At 52.8% G+C, this 20,481-nt stretch overlaps 2 protein-coding genes across 3 annotated transcripts in view; one reads left to right on the top strand and one right to left on the bottom strand.

Moving 5' to 3' along the window:
- The window catches only part of GPRIN1 (G protein regulated inducer of neurite outgrowth 1), a 13,551-nt gene extending 12,379 nt beyond the window's left edge, over positions 1–1,172 (top strand). The window contains exon 4 of the mRNA XM_040492900.1: positions 3–1,172. Within this exon, the coding sequence (XP_040348834.1) occupies positions 3–188 (186 nt within the window). The 3' untranslated portion in view covers positions 189–1,172. The remainder of the gene's footprint in view (positions 1–2) is intronic.
- A 30-nt stretch (positions 1,173–1,202) lies between these two features.
- Positions 1,203–20,481, bottom strand: part of CDHR2 (cadherin related family member 2) — a 35,121-nt gene continuing 15,842 nt past the window's right edge. For both annotated transcript variants that reach the window (XM_040445927.1, XM_040445918.1), the window contains 27 exons: positions 19,312–19,401; positions 17,414–17,503; positions 16,726–16,851; positions 16,508–16,654; positions 16,344–16,419; positions 16,140–16,255; positions 15,785–16,018; positions 14,598–14,753; positions 14,355–14,516; positions 14,015–14,076; positions 13,504–13,747; positions 11,066–11,305; positions 8,624–8,693; positions 7,870–8,475; positions 7,028–7,099; positions 6,555–6,604; positions 5,024–5,175; positions 4,766–4,874; positions 4,593–4,681; positions 4,074–4,142; positions 3,893–3,970; positions 3,738–3,798; positions 3,531–3,655; positions 2,885–2,998; positions 2,723–2,803; positions 2,540–2,597; positions 1,203–1,478 (listed from right to left, as the gene is read on the bottom strand). In XM_040445927.1, the coding sequence (XP_040301861.1) occupies positions 1,344–1,478; positions 2,540–2,597; positions 2,723–2,803; positions 2,885–2,998; positions 3,531–3,655; positions 3,738–3,798; positions 3,893–3,970; positions 4,074–4,142; positions 4,593–4,681; positions 4,766–4,874; positions 5,024–5,175; positions 6,555–6,604; positions 7,028–7,099; positions 7,870–8,475; positions 8,624–8,693; positions 11,066–11,305; positions 13,504–13,747; positions 14,015–14,076; positions 14,355–14,516; positions 14,598–14,753; positions 15,785–16,018; positions 16,140–16,255; positions 16,344–16,419; positions 16,508–16,654; positions 16,726–16,851; positions 17,414–17,503; positions 19,312–19,401 (3,612 nt within the window). In that variant the 3' untranslated portion in view covers positions 1,203–1,343. The remainder of the gene's footprint in view (positions 1,479–2,539; positions 2,598–2,722; positions 2,804–2,884; positions 2,999–3,530; positions 3,656–3,737; positions 3,799–3,892; positions 3,971–4,073; positions 4,143–4,592; positions 4,682–4,765; positions 4,875–5,023; positions 5,176–6,554; positions 6,605–7,027; positions 7,100–7,869; positions 8,476–8,623; positions 8,694–11,065; positions 11,306–13,503; positions 13,748–14,014; positions 14,077–14,354; positions 14,517–14,597; positions 14,754–15,784; positions 16,019–16,139; positions 16,256–16,343; positions 16,420–16,507; positions 16,655–16,725; positions 16,852–17,413; positions 17,504–19,311; positions 19,402–20,481) is intronic.

Below are 20,481 nucleotides of genomic sequence, written 5' to 3'. Positions count from 1 at the left end.
AGGAGCACGGCCGCCAAGGGGCGCCCGCACCGCCGCCCGCCGCCCGTCCGGGCCCCGGCCGTGCGGGCTCAGTGCGTGCCGCGCCCCCAGAGGGTCCCGCCAAGCGCCCGCCTGGCCTCTTCCGCGCGCTGCTGCAGAGTGTGCGCCGCCCGCGGTGCTGCTCCCGAGCCGGACCCACGGCCGAGTGATCTCCTCCCCTTTCGTACGCCCGGGTTTCCAACCTTTTCAGGTTCCCTTCTTGACCCCAAGCTCCTAGAAGGGATCCCTTAGACGGGCGGGAGGCCCACGAGGGGTGGGCAGCCTCTAGGGCCTTCTCATCCTTTTCTTTCCAGCCTCCTCCCCCGCCAGCCACACAAATGAACCCTCGCTACCCAGCCCCCTCGTGGTCATGAGACCACGAACCCAGCCCTGACACCCACCCTCCTGTCCCCTTACAGCTCTCAGCTCCACTCCCTCCGGGTCACGCTGGGTGACCTCGGGGCCCTGCTCAGCAGGCCCAGCCCTGAGAGCTGAGGCAGGCTCCTGAGATGTCCAGATTGGTAGGCTGAAGTCATCAGTGGCCGCCCGGTCCCCAGAACAGGAGAGACTGTACAAAAGCTCCAAGTGTGCAAGGATTGGTGTGTGAGATCCCTGAGTGTGCAAGGCTCCAAATGTGAGGCCCCTGGAAGAGCGTGAGTGTGTGTCCATGCAGTGGGCTGGCCCCCATGGCCCCGGGCATGTCTTGCATGCTGGTAGTCATCCCCAATTCCTGTCTCCCTCTCACCTGGCCCCATCCCCAGCCCTATCTCCACCCTCACTGGACACTTGTTCACAATTCCTGACAGGGGGAAGGCAGCTGCAGGGGTGCCCCTGGGGGGGGCACAGTTCTAAGAGTCTCAGAAAGGTCAGAGGCTCTCAGACAGGTCTGGGAATCACAGACAGAAGCTCGTGGAAGGTCTTGGGTCCCAGGCAGCCTGACAGCTGGTCTTGGGTATTGGGGGCAGGACGGAGAGCTCATTCTACAACCCCAGTTGTCCTCTCAAGGCTGCCCTCTCCCACCCCTCGTCCCCCCTGTGCTGTGAGCCCCACGAGTCCCTTGTGATCACTCAATACCCGTTTCCCCCCACCCCTCCAGCCACAGTTTTTGGCTACAAACTGTCACAATATACATTGGTAATAAAAATTTCCCCCAACTGTTGTCAGCTGTGATTGGCTACAGGCAGAAGGGGGGCAGAGCAGCAAGATATATTGTTGTGTTCGGGGAGGGGTAGGTGTCATTTGGGAGTGACAAGACCTCTTCCAAGGTGCAACGGAAGAGCGGGGGCCATGTGGGGTTCTGCAGCCTGGGTCCTGTGGCAACGACATCACAGGTCTGTGGTGTCCAGGCCAGCATTGGTGAAGGAGAGCTCCTGCTGTCCATCTGTGTCCACCTTCCTTCCTGACAGCACTGCACCCAGGGGTTCCGTATCTAGCTCCACTGGACTGTGTAGGGGCTCCTTCTGTGGGGAGAAGGAGGGAAGGTGTGAAGGCAGAGACAAGATGGGGTGATTTCCTCAGTCCTTAGCGGAGTGGGCCTTCAAGCCCACGACAGGTGGCTCCTTTACAGGGGTCCCGCCTGTTCCTCCTCGGGCCTCAGTTTCCTGGCTGTGTCCCAGAGGTGGCGACAGCCCCTAGTGGTGCAGACACACTCAGGTGAAGGGGTGGGCCTGAAGGGGGTCTGTTCTGGCCTTTGCCCCAATCCACGGGCAGAGGAGCACTTTGGTGTTCTTCCCAGTCCTGAATAACACCAGGCCCTGTGTCCTGGGCCGAGGAGCCAGTCCTGTCCACTACCTGCCACCTGCATCCCAAGGCAGGCCACCGTGCTGGGCACAGTCCGTCCGTGACCTAAAGTCCCCACAGGAGCCCCCTGGGGGAGGGATCACGTACCCCGCTTTACAGATGGCTGAGGCTCAGAGGGATCGCATGGCCAGGAAGAGGCAGAGCAGGGTTTGGATCACTGGTTGTTTTGACTCTAAAGCCTGTTCATCGCTGCCTCTGGTTGAATTTGGCATCTCCTTCTGCCACAGTCAGAGGGACACAGCCCACCCGGGGTCCCACCTGCAGTTCATTATGGCACGCACTCCCTAATTGGTTCTAATTGAACCAACTCGTCTATTGAACAAATGATGGCACTGCTGATTATTCGAGCCTACACCCTGCCAGCTTTCATATAAAGGGTATGAACAGAGGGAACCAGGTTTTTTAGCACTTGTGTCATGCCAGGTGGTTTTTTATACCTACTCAAACTTCATCCTCACAAAGCCCTGCATGGTTAGTGTTCTCATCCCCATTTACAGATGAGAAAACTGAGAGCTAGAAGGAAGCCGCCCACCCAGAGTCACGGCGAATGAGTAGAAGAGCAAGGATTGGACCCCATTCCGAAGCCATGGGGCTTCCCGGGGCCTGGCGCAGGGACATGCCCATGTCATCAGCAGGTCCTTCAGCTCTGTCCTGAACCCCACCCCTTCAGAGAAGGACCCCAAGTCAGAAGCCCCAGGCACCCACTCATCCCCCATCTTGCCTTGGTTTTCTGCTTGTCCTTTTCCAGGTCCACAGAGTTGTCATCCAGGGAATTGAGGCTGTGGGGGAGATGGTGGGGCTCACATAGTTAGCAGCCCCAGTCCTCCCTGTCTGTGGCCAAGAACCACCATTGCCTCCATCACCACCACCACCGACCAGCCTGGCTGTGCGGGCCACTGCTCACCTCATGTGGTCTAGGTCACTGGAGGAGGATAGGGACTCGAAGTTCAGATCCTTTGTGGGGAGGTTCAGCATAGGGTTGGCCCTGGAGAGAAGGCCTGTTTAAGCAGTTGGGAGCCTCAGACACCGCACGGGGCCTCTTACCCACCCTTTGACCCCCGCTCACCGCTCAGTGGTATACATGTTAGTCCCAGGGATGGCAGAAGCTGAGGGCATCACCCCTGCTGCTGTCCTCCGGGCCTCTTTGGCAGCCTTCATAGCCCAAAGCTTTCGGTGGTAGCTGTGGAGAACCAGGAGGAGGTGGGGCGCTACTCTCCCTGCACACCCACTGTGTGCCTAGTGCAGGCCCTGCGAGTGTGACTTCACAACAACCCTGGCAGGTGAGAGTGTTAGCTCTATGTACGGAGGGTACAAGTAGGAGCCAGAGATAGGATATGATTTGCCAAAGGCCACAGCTGGCCAGTGACAAGACCTGGAGTCAAATCCAGAGGTGGCTGCTGCCTCCAAATATATTGGAAAGGGGAAAAGAAGCAGTATTTATAAATGGATAGTATGTGCCAGACATCCTGCTGGTTGCAAGATGCACACTGCTTCCTTGTGTGCTTTGAGGAATCTAGTGTTGTGCTCATTCTGCAGATGCGGAAACTGAGGCTTAGGGAGGGAGAGATGAGCTGTCCAAGTTGTCACGACAGGTCTCTGGGGATTAAATACAGGTATACCAGATGCCTACACCCAAGCTCTTTCTACCCACCATATGTCTTAGATGGTGGGAAAGGTGGGGTTGAAGACGGAAGGGGTGATGGGAGCAATACCTCTTCCGGGTGCACACAAGGGCCACAGTCATGATCACGATGACCAGCAGCAAAGCCACTCCCAATCCTATGATGACACTGCTGAGCAGCTTTGGCAGGTCTGACTCCTGGCTCTCCTGGGAGCCCTGGAGAAGAAGCATGAGGGAGGTTGTGGGTTGACATTCCCCCTCCCAATGCCCCCATTACCTCCACCATGCTGACACTCACCAGCACCACCAGCCCCAGCTGCAGCAGCCGCGTCAGGGAGTCCTGGTCATTCCGGATCATCCTGGCCACAGAGCCCCACTCAGGCCCGAGGGACATTGGCATCCCCCAGGCTTCCTGCTCACCCTCCTGCCCACCCCAAGGGCAGCCCCACTCACACACTCAGCTCATCAAGTGTCAGGGCAGACCCATTCGAGAAGACAAAATAGGCATCGAGGTAGGAACGGCCCCGGGCCCTGGAATGGGGCAGGGATGAAAAGTAAACAACCCAGAACCACCCAGCAGGTCCCTCATACTGCTGCTTCTTGTCCTCCAACCACTGGGACTGTGGGCACTCACCGAGTCATGGATTCTATGTCCTGAATGCTCACAACGTAGACAGTAGTCCTGGTGGCCTGAATGAGGGCCCTGCAAAGGGGGAAGATGTCGCAGAGGCATGGGGTAGGGGCCCTAGTACAGCCTGTGGCCAGTGGAATTAGGAATTGTGTTAATTAGAAAGGGGCACCCTCTCTGGACAGCTTCATTGGCTAAGCAGGTAACACCTCTGCAAATCAGGCAAGGCAGCCCCTTCCTTTGGGGCTGGGTTTATGACTTAGCAAGCAGAATGCCCTTGTGCAGTGCACAGCCTTCACAACTGTACATGGCGGCCCTATTTAGGCCTCTCTCTACCCAGCCAACCCTAGGCTTCTAGGAGCATTGAGAAAGGAACTGCAGGTACAAGTACTGGATCAGAGACAGAGACAAAATCAGGGGTAGGTCAGGGACAGAATCGACATACATTCCATCCAGGTCCTGTCAGGGATCAGACTCCCAGGCCCTGTTCTTCCCCACAGGCCCCTCTGGATGCCCCAGACCTACGCTGTAATCTCTTCCATGTTGGCGCCCACCTCCTCCTTGTTCATGGAGAACTGCAACCTTACACGGTAACTTTGGTCCACAGTGAAGAGCTACAGGAGGAAGGCATGGTGAAGATGAGGCACGAGGGACCTGGGAGCAGGCAGAGGGTACTAGAGGCAGGGCCAAACACTCACATTCAGGGTGATAATGGCTTCCTGAGCAGGACCCACAGAAGGTCTGTCCCGGGCCTCGACTGTCACTTGGTAGGTGCCTTGGAGGGTGGAATCGAGGTTGGTCACCAGCCTATTGGAGATGGAAGAGCACAGCTTGGTCTTGGGACCCAACTGAAGTCCTCTGGAACCTACTTATGTACCTGCTAGGATGAGGAACTCACTGTCTTGAGGCCCTCCCTTGGGTCCCCCCCCCCCCATCCAGGGGCTGCCCACAGTTACTCAATGTTGCCAATGAACACATTGGCCTCCAATGAGGTGGAGACCCGGAAGAAGCCCTGGAAAGGGGTCGTGGTCCCATCCTTGGCGATGAAATCCACTTGGAAGATGGAGAACAGGATGGCCCCGTTGTTCCCTGAGTCATCGTCTTTGGCCTGGGAGAAAGAGTGGATGGCACCTGGGAGCCAGGCTAGGCACCCCTCCACCCCCAGCAGGACTCAGCAGCTAAGATGGCCTGGGAGACTGGTCCCATTATCTCCATCAGCCTTCTCCAGGCCACCTCAACTAAGCAAACATTTTAGGCAATGTTCTTGCTCTGCAAATCCAGGTTTGGACAAGTCCCTGCTTCTGGCCCCCTAACTCATCAAGTCACTGCCCAAAGCCCTTCCCATGTGGAAATCCTGCCTTGCTTCCCCTCACCCACTGCCACACACACACACACACACACACACACACACACACAAGCACAAGGACACTCAAATTTCCTGAGTAGCTACTGTGTGCCAGGCACCTTCCCTTAGACCCCTCATTTCAGTATTTACCGAAATTGGTACAAATTCCCCTAGTAGGCCATGAAAGCGGAGGTGAGGGCACAAACATTCTTATTCATTCTACCGCCTTTAGAGAAAAATATACCAACATACAGACCATGAGCCTACTGTTCAGAACGAAGCCAAAACTGGTGTTTATGTTTCAAAAAAGAGCCAATTTAAAGAAAACGGGTCAAAGTTATGGCCAGACTCATGACATTGGACTGCAACCGGCTGAAGATTTGAAGACTCTTTAAGGCTTGAAAGAACCTGGAGAGGGAGAATTACTATCCCCATTTTGTGAGAAGAAACCAGCACTCTGAGAGAGACGCTGTGCTGCTGAAGGCCCAGCTCGAAGTAGGGAAGGTCAGGCCCAGCCATCTCCAACACCCTTGCGCTTTCCACAGCCCAGGGACTGGCACAGGCATACCACTCATCTGTTAACCCCAAGACTACTGCTGGGAACTGCCAGCTTCTTGCCCAGGAAGGAAACTGAGCTCCAGAAAGGCAGGCAGCTCCCCGGGTCAGTAAGAGGCCCGAGCAGGCCTGGTCCCCAGGGCTGTGTGGGAGGTCTCAGCCTTCTGTGAGGCGTGGCCGGCACCCTCTAACAAACACACCCACATCCAACACCATAAAAACGCTGAAAGTATGTTTATAATTTTACTCTGAAAATTACTTATCTCCAAGGAGCTCATTTAATTTACAGTTGCTATGATTTCTCCGTATTGCTCAAGAATTCTGGCGTAGTGAAAAAAATCTGGCCTGCAAATGGTTTTTATGGTCATGAAAATTTTTATAAGAACTAAATAACAATTAATGGAGTTGAATCATATCAATCAGGCATGTGTTTGTTTCCATCCTGGGGTTTTCTCTTCATGTGTTGGAGCCAACAAATTTCCTCTCTAGTGTTAAAACATTTTAGGGGCAGCTGAAAGGCCTGAAGGCCTCGGTCCTGTGTCTCCTGGGGCTAACGTGATGGACAAAGGCAGGAGCCAAGGACTTACCTGGACAGAAGCCACCTGCTGGTTGGGCACCACAAGTTCTGGGATGATAACTACAAATGTGGACAAGAAAGGGTCAGTGGAGTCAGGGCCCTTGCCCACTTGTCTGAGGTGCTGACCACAAGCCCAGCTCAGAACTCATTCCCCCAAACTTTCCCTCGACCTCTTTGTCACCAGAAACCCCCATTACAATGGCCTCTGAGCCGTTAGTTAGCAGCTCATCCACCTCCCAGTGTGCAGATAATGAGGAAACTGAGGCCCAGAGAGGGAGGGAGGGACTGGCCCAGGGTCAGATATGAGTTGGGGCAGACCTGGGATAAAAACTCAGATCCCCCCTCCTTTTGAAATCCTGGGAAAGAGGCAGGATTGGGGACCTTTCTTTCTTTCTGAGGGTCCACTTGGGGCCTGAGGAGGGTCTATGGGAGCTACCTAAAGGTAATTCTAGCAGAGTATGGAGGGAAAGGCTGACTGCTTACCAAAAGTCTTATTGTCAGGCAGAAAATAGGGTTTATTATCATTCGTGTCCTCGATGGTGATGGCGAGGCTTCCTAGAGGAACAAGGTTGGCTCATTCTGGTCTCTAGGCAAAGGCCTGACCCAGAAAGCCTGGGCCTCAGGCACACTCCCAGCTGCCTCCCGCCATGCATCTCCCATTCTCAGCCCCCTCCCCTGCTTTTGACCTGAGGTGTCCACTCAGTCTCCTCTGGCCTTTGTGGCAGGGTGTATCCTCCCCATACTTCAGAGAAGGTAAGCAAGTTGTCCAAGGTCATCCAGCAAGAGCATCAGGCCAGGATTGAGCCCAGCCTGGATATGTCCCACCTGACCCCAACATTGTCCTGACACTTGCTAGCTGTGTAAGCTAGGTTATTGAACTGGCCGCTGTGTGCCTCAGTTTCCTCATCTATAAAATTAGATAGGGATCACCTACCCCACGGTTGTGTGGGAATAACATAAGGAAATGCTTATAAGGTGCTTGGCATAGCTCTTGGCTATAGCAAGTTCTCAAACTATGCTAGCTCTTAATGTGGTTATTATTGCTATCATAATCAAAGGCAGGATACGAGCACTCTGAAGCGTGTTCCTTCCTTTACACTGCCTCACAGAATAATAGCATTATTATTTTACACGCGTGTTTTCTTTTAATCTGTACAGCCAACCTACTACCCAAGTCCACTTGACAGATGGGTAAACTGAGGCTTAAGGAGGTCTCACAACTTTCCCAGTGACACAGCTGATAAGGGCTGGAGCCAGAATTCGACCCCTGACCTTGTAGGTCCCAGCCCATGGCTGCTATGCCGCAGCCTGCCAGGCCACCTCACCATTGTCACTGTAGGCCTGGAAGCGGAGGTCCGTTGTGAGGTCACAGGCCCGCACGACTAGCGTGACCAGGTCACAGGTCTCATAGTCAATGGCCTCACTCTGATTGATGAACACAGAGCCATTGGCCGACACAGAGAACCAGCCACGGCACAGGCTGCCCACGTTGACCCCGGCCTTGGTGCAGGTGACATTCACAAGCTGTATCTCCAGCTGGGCCATGGTATCCACATCGCGAGCAACCACCTCAGCCACCAGGCCACGCTGCGAGCCATTCTCAGCCACACGGACGCCCCGGAGTGAGGCTGAGTCCAGAGTGGGCGGTTCATCATTCACATCCTCCACAGCCACAAGGATTTCTGCTGTGGCCTCTCTCCCGTGGGGGTCTGGGTTCTCAGCACTCACTGTCAGATTGAAGAAGGGCTGTGTCTCGTAGTCCAGACTCACATCCGAGGGCAGCCAGAGGCGGCCCTCAGCGCACCCAGCCTCCTGCACCCAGCCTTGGAGCACGAAGTTGTTGGCACCACTCCCTGAAAGACTGAAGCTGATGCGGTTGTTGGCTTCCGTCTGATCCGCATCCCAGGCCTTCAGCACGCCCACCAGCTCTCCTGTGGGTGAGGGCAGAGTTCACAGGGACCCCTGGCCCAGGCATCGGCGGCTTCATCTGCTCTCACCTCCCTCAACTGCACCCTGGGGGGACCAGATGCCTCACTGGGCCCCAGCCCCAGTGCCTGGCCTGACCCAGGAAGGACTTACCTGGGTCCCTCTCCTTCACCGAGAAGGAATAGATGGACTGGTTGAAGACGGGCAGATTGTCATTGATGTCCTGTGGGCAGAGGTAGTTCTGAGCCCAGGGACCTCAGGAGCACCCACAGTTTGGCCTCCCCCGAGCCCATCTGAGAAATCGGTGCTTCCTCTGACCCAAGGCACAGAGGCTGTCGGCATCTCCTCAGAGATCACCGTCCGCTTTGCAGATGAGAAAAGGGCCTTTGAGAGGACGGAGCTAGCCCAGAGCGCACACCTGGGGCTCACAGACCGGTCGCGGGACCTCTGAAGTTAGTTCTACGATTTCAGGGAGCCCCACCTCCTTCTTGTTTCTCTGACCACAGCTCAGAGCCACCTTAGACCCTGCCTTCCAGAAGGGTGGTTGAGTACCCCCATCAGTGTCCCTGCTGGCCCAGCTCGACTCCCCATCTCTTGGATTTATTGTGTTGGCACCAATGCCACTGTTTCCACAAAGGCCCTGCAGCCCAAGCTTTCCCTTGTCACGTCTTTTCTCCCGTCCCTCCTGCCCTCAGCCAACCCCAGGACACTCGCTCCTGTGCTCAGGCAGAGCTGAGTTCAGGGTACCTGCCAGGGCTTAGACCTGGTCCTGCCCCCAGATGCCCACTGTTTTCTGTTCTCACCTTCCTTCTCTGGCCCTGGCCACTCACACCTACAAATGCTGCCACTGTTGTTACAGCACAGAGCTTCCTTCCCAAACACTGGTGTGTGTTGGGGGGGGGGGGGTGCCCTTGGCTTTTCCAGCCCTTCCCCGAGGTGGCCCACAAGTGTCTGCTTTTGCTTTTAGCTTTTTTAAAATAATGGTTCAACAGACACCTTTGAAAACAAAGCCATGTCCCCCTTAACTAGATGTATTTTCTGGGGGTGATTTCCCAGAATGGCATTGCTGGCTCAATGCACACGGCCAGCTGCCTCCGAAGTCGCAGGGGTCGCTAAGAGCACAGCTCTGAGTCAAATCCAGCTCCCCCTCAGCTTCACGCATGACTTTGACTTCTCTGGGCCTCAGTGTTTTCATTCTGCAAGATGGGTCGTAGTGCCCAGTCTAGGGGCTGTTATGAGGACTAGTTCATGGGTGTGAAAGGACCTACTTGCTCAGCTAATGCAATTCTGCGTGCTTCCTTCTTCGTGACCTACTTCACCCCAAGGACAGCTGAACAAGCTGGCAAGTCCTAATTTGGCTTCTGTTCCTCCATGTTCCCTGAGGTCTCACTCTGGTCCTTGTAGGAAAGCAGTGCATCCCGACCCAGTGGGACACAGGGCTGCTCTGTGGGATGTTGCAGACTGTGCATCGCACAGCCCTAGGGGGCGCCAAACACATCACGGACATTGTAGAGGTGCACATTTGTTACAACACTTTTCTGAAGGAAGGTGCCCTGTGGGCTGGTGGCGGCCTTAGAACCAGAGAGACTGGGTTCAAAACCCGATTCTGCGACCCTAGGCAAGCTACGCCACCCCTGTGCCTCAGTTTCTTGATCAGTAAAATGGTAATAACCATCCCTACCTTGCAGGTGTGATGGAAACCCCATAAATGCTGATTTTCATCCCTTCTGTTTACCCCGGAGCGGTGGTGAGGAGATAGGAGAGTTTCAGGTAGAACTTTGTGAATGATAATTAGAGCCAATACAGTGAGTAGTTCCTGCCTTATCTGTGGGAGAAACGTTCCAGGAGCCCCAGAGGATGCCTGAAATGGCAGCTGGTACCAAACCCTATATGTACTGTATTATTTCCTATACATATGTACCTATGATAGGGTTTAATATATAAATCAGGCACAGAAAGAGATGAAGAATAGCTGATAATAAAATAGAACAATTATAACAATGTACTGTGATAACTGATAATGCGAATGTGGTCTCTTTGTCTCTCTCAAAATAGCCTTTTGTCCTCTACTCATCCTTCTTCCTGTGAGGCTGTGAGATGATGAAATGCCCATGTGATGACATGAAGTGAGGTGGATGACATGGGCGTAGTGATGTAGCGGTGGGTAGCTACTGACCTCCTGATCATGTGTCAGAAGGATCATCTGCTTTGGGGACGCTATTGACTGCGGGTCACTGGAACTGAGGAAAGTGAAACCATGGATAAGGGGGACCCGACTGTATTCACGGAGTACCTTCCTTGGGTCAGGCACTCTTCAAAGTCCTTTCCATTCGCTAACCCACTTTAGGTTGTTTTTATCACCATTTTACAGATAAGGAACATGAAGGCACAGGGAGTTTGAGTGATTGTCTAAGGCCACACAATGGAGCCAGAATTCTAACCCAGGCAGCCTGGTTCCAGACCTCTCTTGCCCACCATACTGCAAAGGGCAGAAATGTGACTCAAGTTGGAGGGGTGGGATGCTGGCCGTACGCAATGAGCTCCCCAACACAGGGCCCACCCTGGCACCCCTCCTATGGCCGAGCCAGGCCTTACCTCCACGTTGATGGTGATATTGACTTCAGTGCTGAGGACAGGCACACCACAGTCAGCCACAAGCACGGTCAGCACAATTCGGCCCCCCAGGGCAGGCTCAATGGCCTCTCGGTCCAGGGGCCCCAGGTTTCTGAGGATCCCTTTATCAGGGTCCACTGAGAAGTTGTGGCTGTAGGGGCCAGGCAGCAGGCTGAAATGCAGATGGCTGTTGTTGGTGTCTGGCTGGTCGTTGTCATGAGCCTGTGCGGATAACCAGCATTGGGCCATCAGCTCCCAGATGCTCCCCAGCCCCCCTTCTGCAGCCTGGCCTCCCCCTCCAGCACTGGCACTCAAGGGCAATAATTAGGCCTAAAGCCAGTGGGACGCTGGCCAATCTCTCAGCCTCAGTCTTCCGTCAGAGGGTCAGATCAACAGCTTGCAAGAGTTCTGAGGTCTTAAGCTCCTGATGTCAATCATTTGCCCCACAAATATTTCCTGCCTACCTACCGTGTGCCCAGCCCTGTTCTAGGCACTGGACAATCAAGAGCCATGATCAAGGCAATTCCCTCATGGAGCTGAAATTCTAGTGGAGAGTATGTTATAGCTATTCAAAATTCAAAAACAGGGGTGCCTGGGTGGCTCAGTCGGTTAAGCGTCCGACTTTGGCTCAGGTCACCATCTCGCGGTTGGTGAGCTCAAACCCCGCATTGGGCTCTGCGCTGACAGCTCGGAGCCTGGGGGCTGCTTCCGATACTGCGTCTCCCTCTCTCTCTGCCCCTCCCCTACTTGCTCTCTGTCTCTGTCTCTGTCTCTCTCTCAAAAATAAATAAACATTAAAAAACGAAAAAAGTAACAAAATTCAAAAACAAACAAGTATAAAATAAGTGTGAAGTCCAACCAGTTTCTGATTTTCCCACAATGACTACTTCAGTGCTGTTTTTTTTTTTTTTAACCCGTTGATTCTTCACCCAATTTGTGTGTGTACATGTGTGTGTGTTCCTGTCCCGCCAGGGTCCTGAACACATGTGCTTGGTTTGCCTTCGGGGTGATCCAGCATGGAGAATGCAGCAGGTTCCTTCAGTCCTTTGCATATGCCTTCCCCTCACCCCAATGCCTTCTACGCCTCTCTGCCCGACTCCAGGCCAGGTTGGTGATTGCCCGGGGCCTCTACGTCCCCTGTGCTGTCTTTAACACAGCACGGGTGACACCCTTGGGTGACTCTCTGGCACCCTCCCCTAACTGAGAGGCACCTGCAGAAATATGGTGGATTCATCTGAGAGGACCTGGGGCCCAGCAAAGGGGCTTTGAATCCAGGGCTGGGCTACTCCGACTTGGAAGCAAGTCTTCCTCCTTGCCCATCCCCCACCTGCAGCTCTTTCATCTCAGCTCCACTGGGACTTGGTTATTAAATGCCTCCTGTACAGGCAGCCAGAGATGTTTGCTCCAGAAGCCTGACCCTGTCTGTTCACCCCTCAGCACTTTGAATTTGGGCCAGTTAATTCACCAAGCGCTTCTCGGGGCTAACGCCGGGCACCGTGGTTACAGCAGCAGGTCTGAAATGTTCCTGCCCCAAGGAGCTCACAGAGCAGAGTGAGAAGTTATCAAGGAAAAAGAAGAAAAGGCTCAGGTTTCAGGGCAGAGAGGTCTGAGCTCTGGCTCCAGGGATGCCACTTACTCGCTGTGCAAGCCCCCAAAAGTCACTGAACTTCTCTGAGCCTCAGTTTTCTCCTTCTGTGAAATGGGGATCATTACAGCATCTGCTTCACAAGTCAGTCGAGACACCAGAGGTGGGAATGTGCCCTGGAAACCACACAGCCCCAGAAATACGAGAGCATTCTGTGGCCACATGATTGTCATTCTGAGGACCTGGTTTCTTTCCGCTTCTTACAAGACCCCCTTTCAGATGACTCAGGGGAGATGTTGGTCTCTGATGTTTCTTTGGAGCCAACAGTGGGTTTTTATCTCATAGACTCTGTGAACCTAGCCACTGATATTTCCTGTTTTGCATTGGCCATCAGGGAGCTCAGAACTGAATTTTCAGCCCACTCTTAGCAATTGTGTGGCTCTGGGCTCTAACTTTACCTTTGTGCCCATTAGCAATACCATTCTTATTTTCTCTTTTTCCTTATTTCCCCCATTTTTACCTTACTTTTAATCAAAATCACCTCAAGTCCCTTTTGGAATGAAACGGGGGCTGAAATTAAAAAGAACTATATGTTTTTGAGGGCTTGCTCTATGCTAGGCTTTACACTGAGCACTCTGAATGCATTATCTCATCATTCTCTAGTGGCCACAATTGTCCTCATTTTCCAAAGAGGAGACGGAGGCCCGGAGGGACAGATTAACTTTCTCAAGACCACAGAGGAGAGCCCAGATTCCATCTCAGGGCTGGCATGACTACAGAGCCAGGCTTGGTCCCTTGTCCCTGTTCCACCTGCCAGGTCCAGGCCGGCTCGCACCTGGATGGTCACAAAGACATCGCCCTCCTCCTCCTGGACAAAGATGTTATAGGAGCCGGTGACCACAGGCGGGTTGTCATTGACATCCAGCAGGATGATATGCAGTGTGGTGGAGGTCGACATGTTCCCGCCGTCTGTGGCCTGCAGCGTGAGGTAGTACACAGCCTGCTTCTCACGGTCCAATAGCTCGCTGTTCCTCACTGTCACTGTCCCTGAGTCTGGATCCACCTCAAAGACGTCTGCCCTGCACAGGGTGGCCAGAGTGAGCAAACAAAAATATAGGATGCCCACTTAAATTTGAATTTCAGATAAGCAATGAAAAATATTTCAGTATGTCCCAGGCAATATTTGCAATCTACTTATTCTAAACAAATTATTTGTCGTTAATCTGAAATTGGAATGTAACCTGGTATCCTATTTGTTACCCACCTACAATAGCCCCACTGTGAGGCAGAGAGGCGGGCCCGGGTCCCGCTCATCCACCTGCCCCCTGCCCATGCTGAGACCTTACCCGTTCCCCGGAAGCAGGCTGTAGGTGATGCGGCCCCCATCACCCGTGTCAGGGTCCAAGGCCTGTGAGCAGAGAGTTAGACAATGGGACACTGTTTGGAAATGATGTCACTCCCTGTCAGCTATGCAACTGATGGGGACAGGGCTGTCCTGCTTCTTGACACAAAGGGAGAACCCCTAACACACTGAGATTCACAAATAGACTCCCCACGCATATGTGTACACACTGGCTAGGACGTGATGACATCAGGTGACACAGAGACATGGCAGGGTCACGGTCCCCAGGTCTGCCCTTCTCCATGTCTCTCCTGGCCCAGCCCACTCAGGTCCCCATCACTCACATGGATGCTGTTGGTGACCACAGTGCCATCTGGACTGTTCTCCGAGACACTGAGGTTGTACAAGCTGTGGGTGAATGTGGGTCTGTGGTCATTAACATCCCTAATGTGGATGGTCACCAGGGCAACGGAGGAGTTTCCACTGACTGAATCAGTGGCCACGACCTGAAGACAAGGGAAGAGCAGCAGCATTGGGACCAGAGCACCCGTGGACCGCACTCCCTGGCACCCCAGAGCACCCCTCACCTGCACCAGCATCACTGTCTGCCTCTCGTAGTCCACCAGAGCGGGAGCTCTCACAAGCACCTGCACATCCACTGAGCCCGCCGCCCACTCGGGGGAGACACTGAAGGCTTCGGCATCGGGGCCCCTCGTGGACAGCAGGAAGGTGCCATTGCTGCCCTGTAGAGTTGGGCATATAGTAGAGCAGAGCCCCTACCTCCTACAATGCACCAACCTGTATCTTCCCTGTAATCCCTGCCCATAGGCTCCTGCCTCAGGAAGCCCAGACTTCTGAAGTCCCATAGGTGGGGCATTGGTGGGGGGCTCTCAAAACACTGAGGCAAGAGGGCCCTGGGGAAGCTGGGCTGTGCACTCCCTGCAAATGTGAGCTCATCGGAAGAAGACATCTCTAGGTACCTGGACTCCTGGCTTCGGCTGGAGAGACAGAGCCTGGACACATTCCCCTCACTCCCAGGAGACGTTACTGAGTCTTGCTTACGAGCTCCCACTCAACATGCTCCACCACTCGTACCAACACCAAATACCAGTAATGCCCAACATCACCCCATTACCCATAGCACCCTCCATCCCACACCCCCTCCGCTCTACTCAACACCAGCCACTAACTCAACACATCTCCCCACCCACCACCACCCAGTGCCATCCTCCCCTCCACATTTTGTATCAACTCAATATCACCCAATACTACCAAATACCATCCATAGGTATTCCTTGCTCAACACCACCCCACTCAACTTCCACTTAAGAATACTCTCCAACTTAGCACTCATTCAGATCACTCTGTGCTCAGCACTGCCATTTCCCCAATATCCAATACTGCCCAACACCCCTCAACTTCACCAAGCACCCATCACCACCCCCTCCTCAACACCACTGAAAACTATACTCCATTCAACATTATGTAGTATCCGGTAGTAACCTCCGCTCAACACTGCCTTTCTTTTCACCACCACCTAGCATTGCCCTGAGCACATGACTACCCATCAGTGTAACATAACCCAACATTTCCAAGTATCGCCCAATAACTCCAATTTTCTACCACTGTTCATGATCAGCACCAGCAACACCCACCACTCACCTCCCCACCTTGCAACTTAGTACCACGTTCGATGGGTCAGTCTCCACCTCCCTCCCCCAGTCATCTCCCAGCATCACCCTCACCCAACCACCCCTTGTCTGGGTGCACCTGCCTTGTCTGGGTCGTACACGACCATGGTGAGGTCATCGATGGGGATGCGGGTGGAGGCATGCTCATCAACATAGCCAGTGAAGTTGACTTGGGTGTCTTGGGGGGTGAAGGTGCAGGCTGGGAGGCTGCAGTTGTAAAACTCGGGTTTGTGATCATTGACATCTGTCACCCTCAGCGTGACCCATATGCTCACCTTGGCATCTTGCCCGTAGATGTTTTGGTGCGTCTCGGTGGCCTGAGAGCAGAGCAGAGGCCAAAGGGCAGCACTCAGAGAACAAAGGCTCAGAGAGAAGGGAGATTTAAGACCAGAAGCTGAGAGTTGGGGTGCAAAAGGGGGCAGTGGAGCCCTCACTCACCGTGACCTGCACCTTCACCTCTTCATCCTCCTCCAGCAGCTGCTCACGGTCCAGGGAACCACTGACCGTGATCACCCCATCTGGCCTGATGTCAAACAAGCCGGGCCTTGTGGAGTCTAGTGACAGGCAGTAGGAGCTGCTGCTTCCAGTGGCTCTGGCAGAGCCCCCATCCCTCCCCCGGCCTGGGAACACCCCCATTCTCACTGGAAATGCTGTAGATCATCTGGGAATTGATGCCTCTGTCACTATCCACAGCCTCCACCTTCAGCACTGAGGTTCCCTGCGCAGAGAACCACCTGGTTCAATGGCCCAGACCCTTTCCTTGCCTCTTGGGCCCACCCAGGCCCCCTCCTTGTCCTCTAGCACACCTGGGGTGCATCCTCAGCCACAGAGGCTGAGTAAAACTCTCTGATAAATTGGGGGTCCAGGTCCGGCTGGTCGACCACAGAGATGGACAGGAAGACAGGCGAGGAGCACTGGGTGATGAGGCTGTTGTTGTATATGCCGCCTGAGTCCTGTGGGGAGACAGGTCCCTGTGAGCCCGGGCCTCAGGTCACGGCACCCCTCCGTCTGTGCCCCCACTCACACAGGCCTCCAGCTCCAGCTGATAGAAGGCACTTTTGTTGTTGTAGCTGAGGTTGCCATTGAGGATGATGGAGCCATTGGGCAAGATCCTGAAGAGGTGCTGGCTGTCTCCAGTGCTAGGGATGACCTAAGGCAGAGCACGGTCAGGCCAGGCTCCCCTCTGAGAGACCTGGGTTCAAATCCTGGCTCTGCTCTTGACCAGTTCTGCCACTCTTACCAGGTCACATAACCTCTCTGAGCCTCAGTTTTCGCCTCTGGGAAATGAGCTCAGATATTTCATCGGTGGGTTGAGAGAAGGGTCAAATGAAGTAAAGTATGTGCTAGGCACATCATGGGCACTCAGTTAACAGGAGCTATCACTAGCAAACTTGTCTTCAGGAGAACTAAACACCCCCTTGGACAAGACACTGAACATCTCCAGTCGGCCACCAGGCGGTGTGATATGAACTCAGCAAGGGCCCAGACAGTGCCCTGGGCAAGGAGGTGGGAAGGAGGGTCCTGTCCACAGCTTGGCCAAGTGAGGTCCAACAGGGGCCAGCGAAAGGTTTGGGAGCTAGGACTGGGCCACCACAAGGACACTGTCCTCAAGCCGACACTCAAGGTTCTTGCAGGTTGTGTGGGAGATGCTGCCCCCTGGTGGCTATGAGGGGCAGTGGGACCTATACTCCCAGGGACTTGCCAACGCTCACCGCCTGTATGGAGTACACCACGGCTCCTGCAGACCCCGTGTCCGGGTCCTTGGCCATCACAGAGAACACCAGGGAGCCGACTGGCAGGGTCTGTAATGAAGAACTCTAATCCATCCCCTCCATAACTGAGCACTCACTCCCACCCTGAGCTTCAGTGTCCCCAGCTGTACCACAGGGATAATATATTCCAGAGCCTGAAACCCAGTGTTCCCCTTTCCCTCCCACCTGGGCTGGGCCTCTGGAGACAACTGGGGGGGGGGAGGTAGGGAGGGGGGAAGGTTACCCCTCTTCCTCTCCCCAACACCTCAGCTGGCTTCTGATTTGCAGAGCCCCTCAGGATAAGGATGAGCAATCATTCAGGAACCCAGGATGTGTCACTCCCCTGCTCAAACTTCCCATGGGCTCTCTGTAGCCTATAGCAGTACATTCCAGACAGCACCCTGCAAAGCTGGATGGTTCTCTGGGGAGGCCTTTGCCAGCTGTGACCTGTCCACACCTTCACTATTTCCACAAAGTGGTCAAAGTGATTTTTGAAAATCATGAATCAGACCACATCACTCTTATGTTAAAAACTCTCCAATGGTTGCCCCATTCTGTCCAGAATAAGGTCCAGACTGCCTCTACGGCCCTCTGAGGTCAGGCCACTGCTCACCTGTCTGACCTCACCTCCTCCTCACCTTCTACCCTCTGCTCACACCTGCTTCCTGGCTATGCCTAGAACACCCCAAATTCATTCCCAGCTCAAAGCCTTAGAATCTGCTGTTCCACTGACTGGACCATCCTTTTCCTGGAGCATCCCATGGCTGGCTCCTTCTTGCCAGGTAGGTCTCTGCTCAAATGTCACCTACTCAAAAAAACCTTTCCTGGCCACTCAACCTAAACCAGCCCCCTTCCTGGTCACTTTCCTCCATTTTGTCCTGTTTCATGCTCTTCATAGAACTTAACACTGTCTAAAATAATCCTGCTTATTTAATGTTTCATTGATTATTATCAGTACTCTTCATTAGAATGTGAGCTACTGAGGGTGGTAACCAGGTCTGTCTTATTTACCAAATATTCTCAGCACCAAGGACACTGCCTGGTACATAGTAGGTGCTCCATCACAGTCTGTCAAATGGCTGCCTGGATTTCACTGGTCTTGTGTCTGGCCTACTATGGGGTCCTACATCTTATCATCTTCAAAGCCACAGGGTAATGAAGATCCAGGAGTGATGTTGTATTTGCTGTTCAGGGACCATTGGGGAACCTCCTCCCACACAGGCAGTTCAAGTGGGGCTGTCCTCCCTTAATAGAAGGGAGGGCTCATGTACAAACCTAGCCAATCAGAGCATTCCATACCTCTAGGTTCATGGGCACATGACCCAAAATGAGCCAATAAGAGTCAGCTCTGGAGTTTTGGCCAGGACTATGGAGAAAGAGGCACTCTATGTTCAAGTTGCAAAGCCTAGAGTTTCAAAGAACACTTTCCTCACCACAAGAGAGAATGGCCCCCTTGCCCAAAGATGGGGACAACAAGAGAAACAGAGCTGAGACATGGAAAGAAATCTCTTCTTGATCACATGGTTTGAGTACCTGAATCCAGCCATGCCTAAAGTTAGTGTACCTCTGAATTTTTCAGATACATGAGAAAATCAATTCCTTTTAAAAAAAAAATTGCTTTCATAACTGAAATCATTCTAATCCAGTCTGACTAACATGTTGCTATAACTATTGTTCATGGGGTTACATTCCCCTGGATTTGGTTCCTGCAGCTGCCCCTTCTAAGAGGTGCTTTTCCCTGATCTGGACCCCCTGCTGGCTGTCTCTTGTTCTTTGCACTCTAAGAACTTCTGGGATGCCCGCATCACACACACACACACACACACACACACACACACACCCATTAAGGTAGATGCTACCTCATTGATTTTGGTGGAGAAGCCAGTATTCTGGAAAACGGGAGCATTGTCATTTCTGTCCTCCACGAAAACATGCATTTCCTTCTTCACCTGCAGGTAGGAAAGCCCAGGTGAGCCTGGAAAATGTGAGCGCTTGAGAACACAAAGGGAGCAATGTCTGGGTTGGGAGTGCAAACTGACTTCACTTCTCAGGCAATTAGGCAATATGTGGGATAATCTTGTATTTGATACAGCTTCAAACACCAGAAAAGTTGCAAGTATAGTACAGAAAACTCCCAATACTCTTCATCTAGATTTACCCATTGTTTGATTTCTTGCTCTCCATGTGTTTACAGAACTATTTCAGAGTAAGTTGCAGACATAATTAGGTCATTTCTAAAACATCTATAATGTGCCTGTCCTATTATAGGAATGGTCATTTTCGCTTGTTTGCCATAATTTGAAGCTGTGAACGAACCTAGGTGTCTCTCAGAGGAGACCAGCTAACACAGTATGGTACGTCCCCACGCTGGAAAATACTACAAGAAACAGGTAGCTCGTGAGCAGACATGGGCAGAGCTCCAGAGCCAATTGTTGAGTGGACAGCACAGTTCAAGATAATAAATACAGCAAGATCCCACTTGGGTTTCAGAAAATGCACAAAAACGACAATCTTTCTTCCGTGGATGTATGTCTATATCTACATACACACATACGTGTGTGTGTGTGTGTGTTTGTGTGTGTGTGTAAACGCATAGTGAGGGGTGTGAAAGAGCAGTGACCGTGGACGCTTCCGCTGGGGTGGCTAGGGAAGTGTCATCCCAGGGACTTGAGCTTTGGTTGCAACTTTTGAGATGTTTACGAAGAGAATATGTTCATGAATATCCAAGTCATTAAAATGATTTGTTTTAATGGACAGAGTTCGGGGAATATGTTATGAAGACAAAATCCTCCACTAAGGCACAGTGGTATAAGTGTGTTATTTAGAAATATGAGCACGGATACCAGCTTGTTCAGCCAAGGGAGTTGAAAGCAATCGGCTCAAAAGAGCTAAGGTAGGGAGGTATTTAGCACCTGTCTTTTATTAGCATTTATATTAATATAAATCAATATAATTCATGTTATACTTATAAACAGCATATTTATATAATTAAAGTAAATTAATAATAATAGTCAAATCTTGGTAATATT

This window comes from Herpailurus yagouaroundi, unplaced genomic scaffold (genome assembly GCF_014898765.1).
Source record: "Herpailurus yagouaroundi ecotype Mexico unplaced genomic scaffold, PumYag 29, whole genome shotgun sequence".
Classification (NCBI taxonomy): domain Eukaryota; kingdom Metazoa; phylum Chordata; class Mammalia; order Carnivora; family Felidae; genus Herpailurus; species Herpailurus yagouaroundi.
This window is presented reverse-complemented; position numbering and strand designations above follow the sequence as displayed.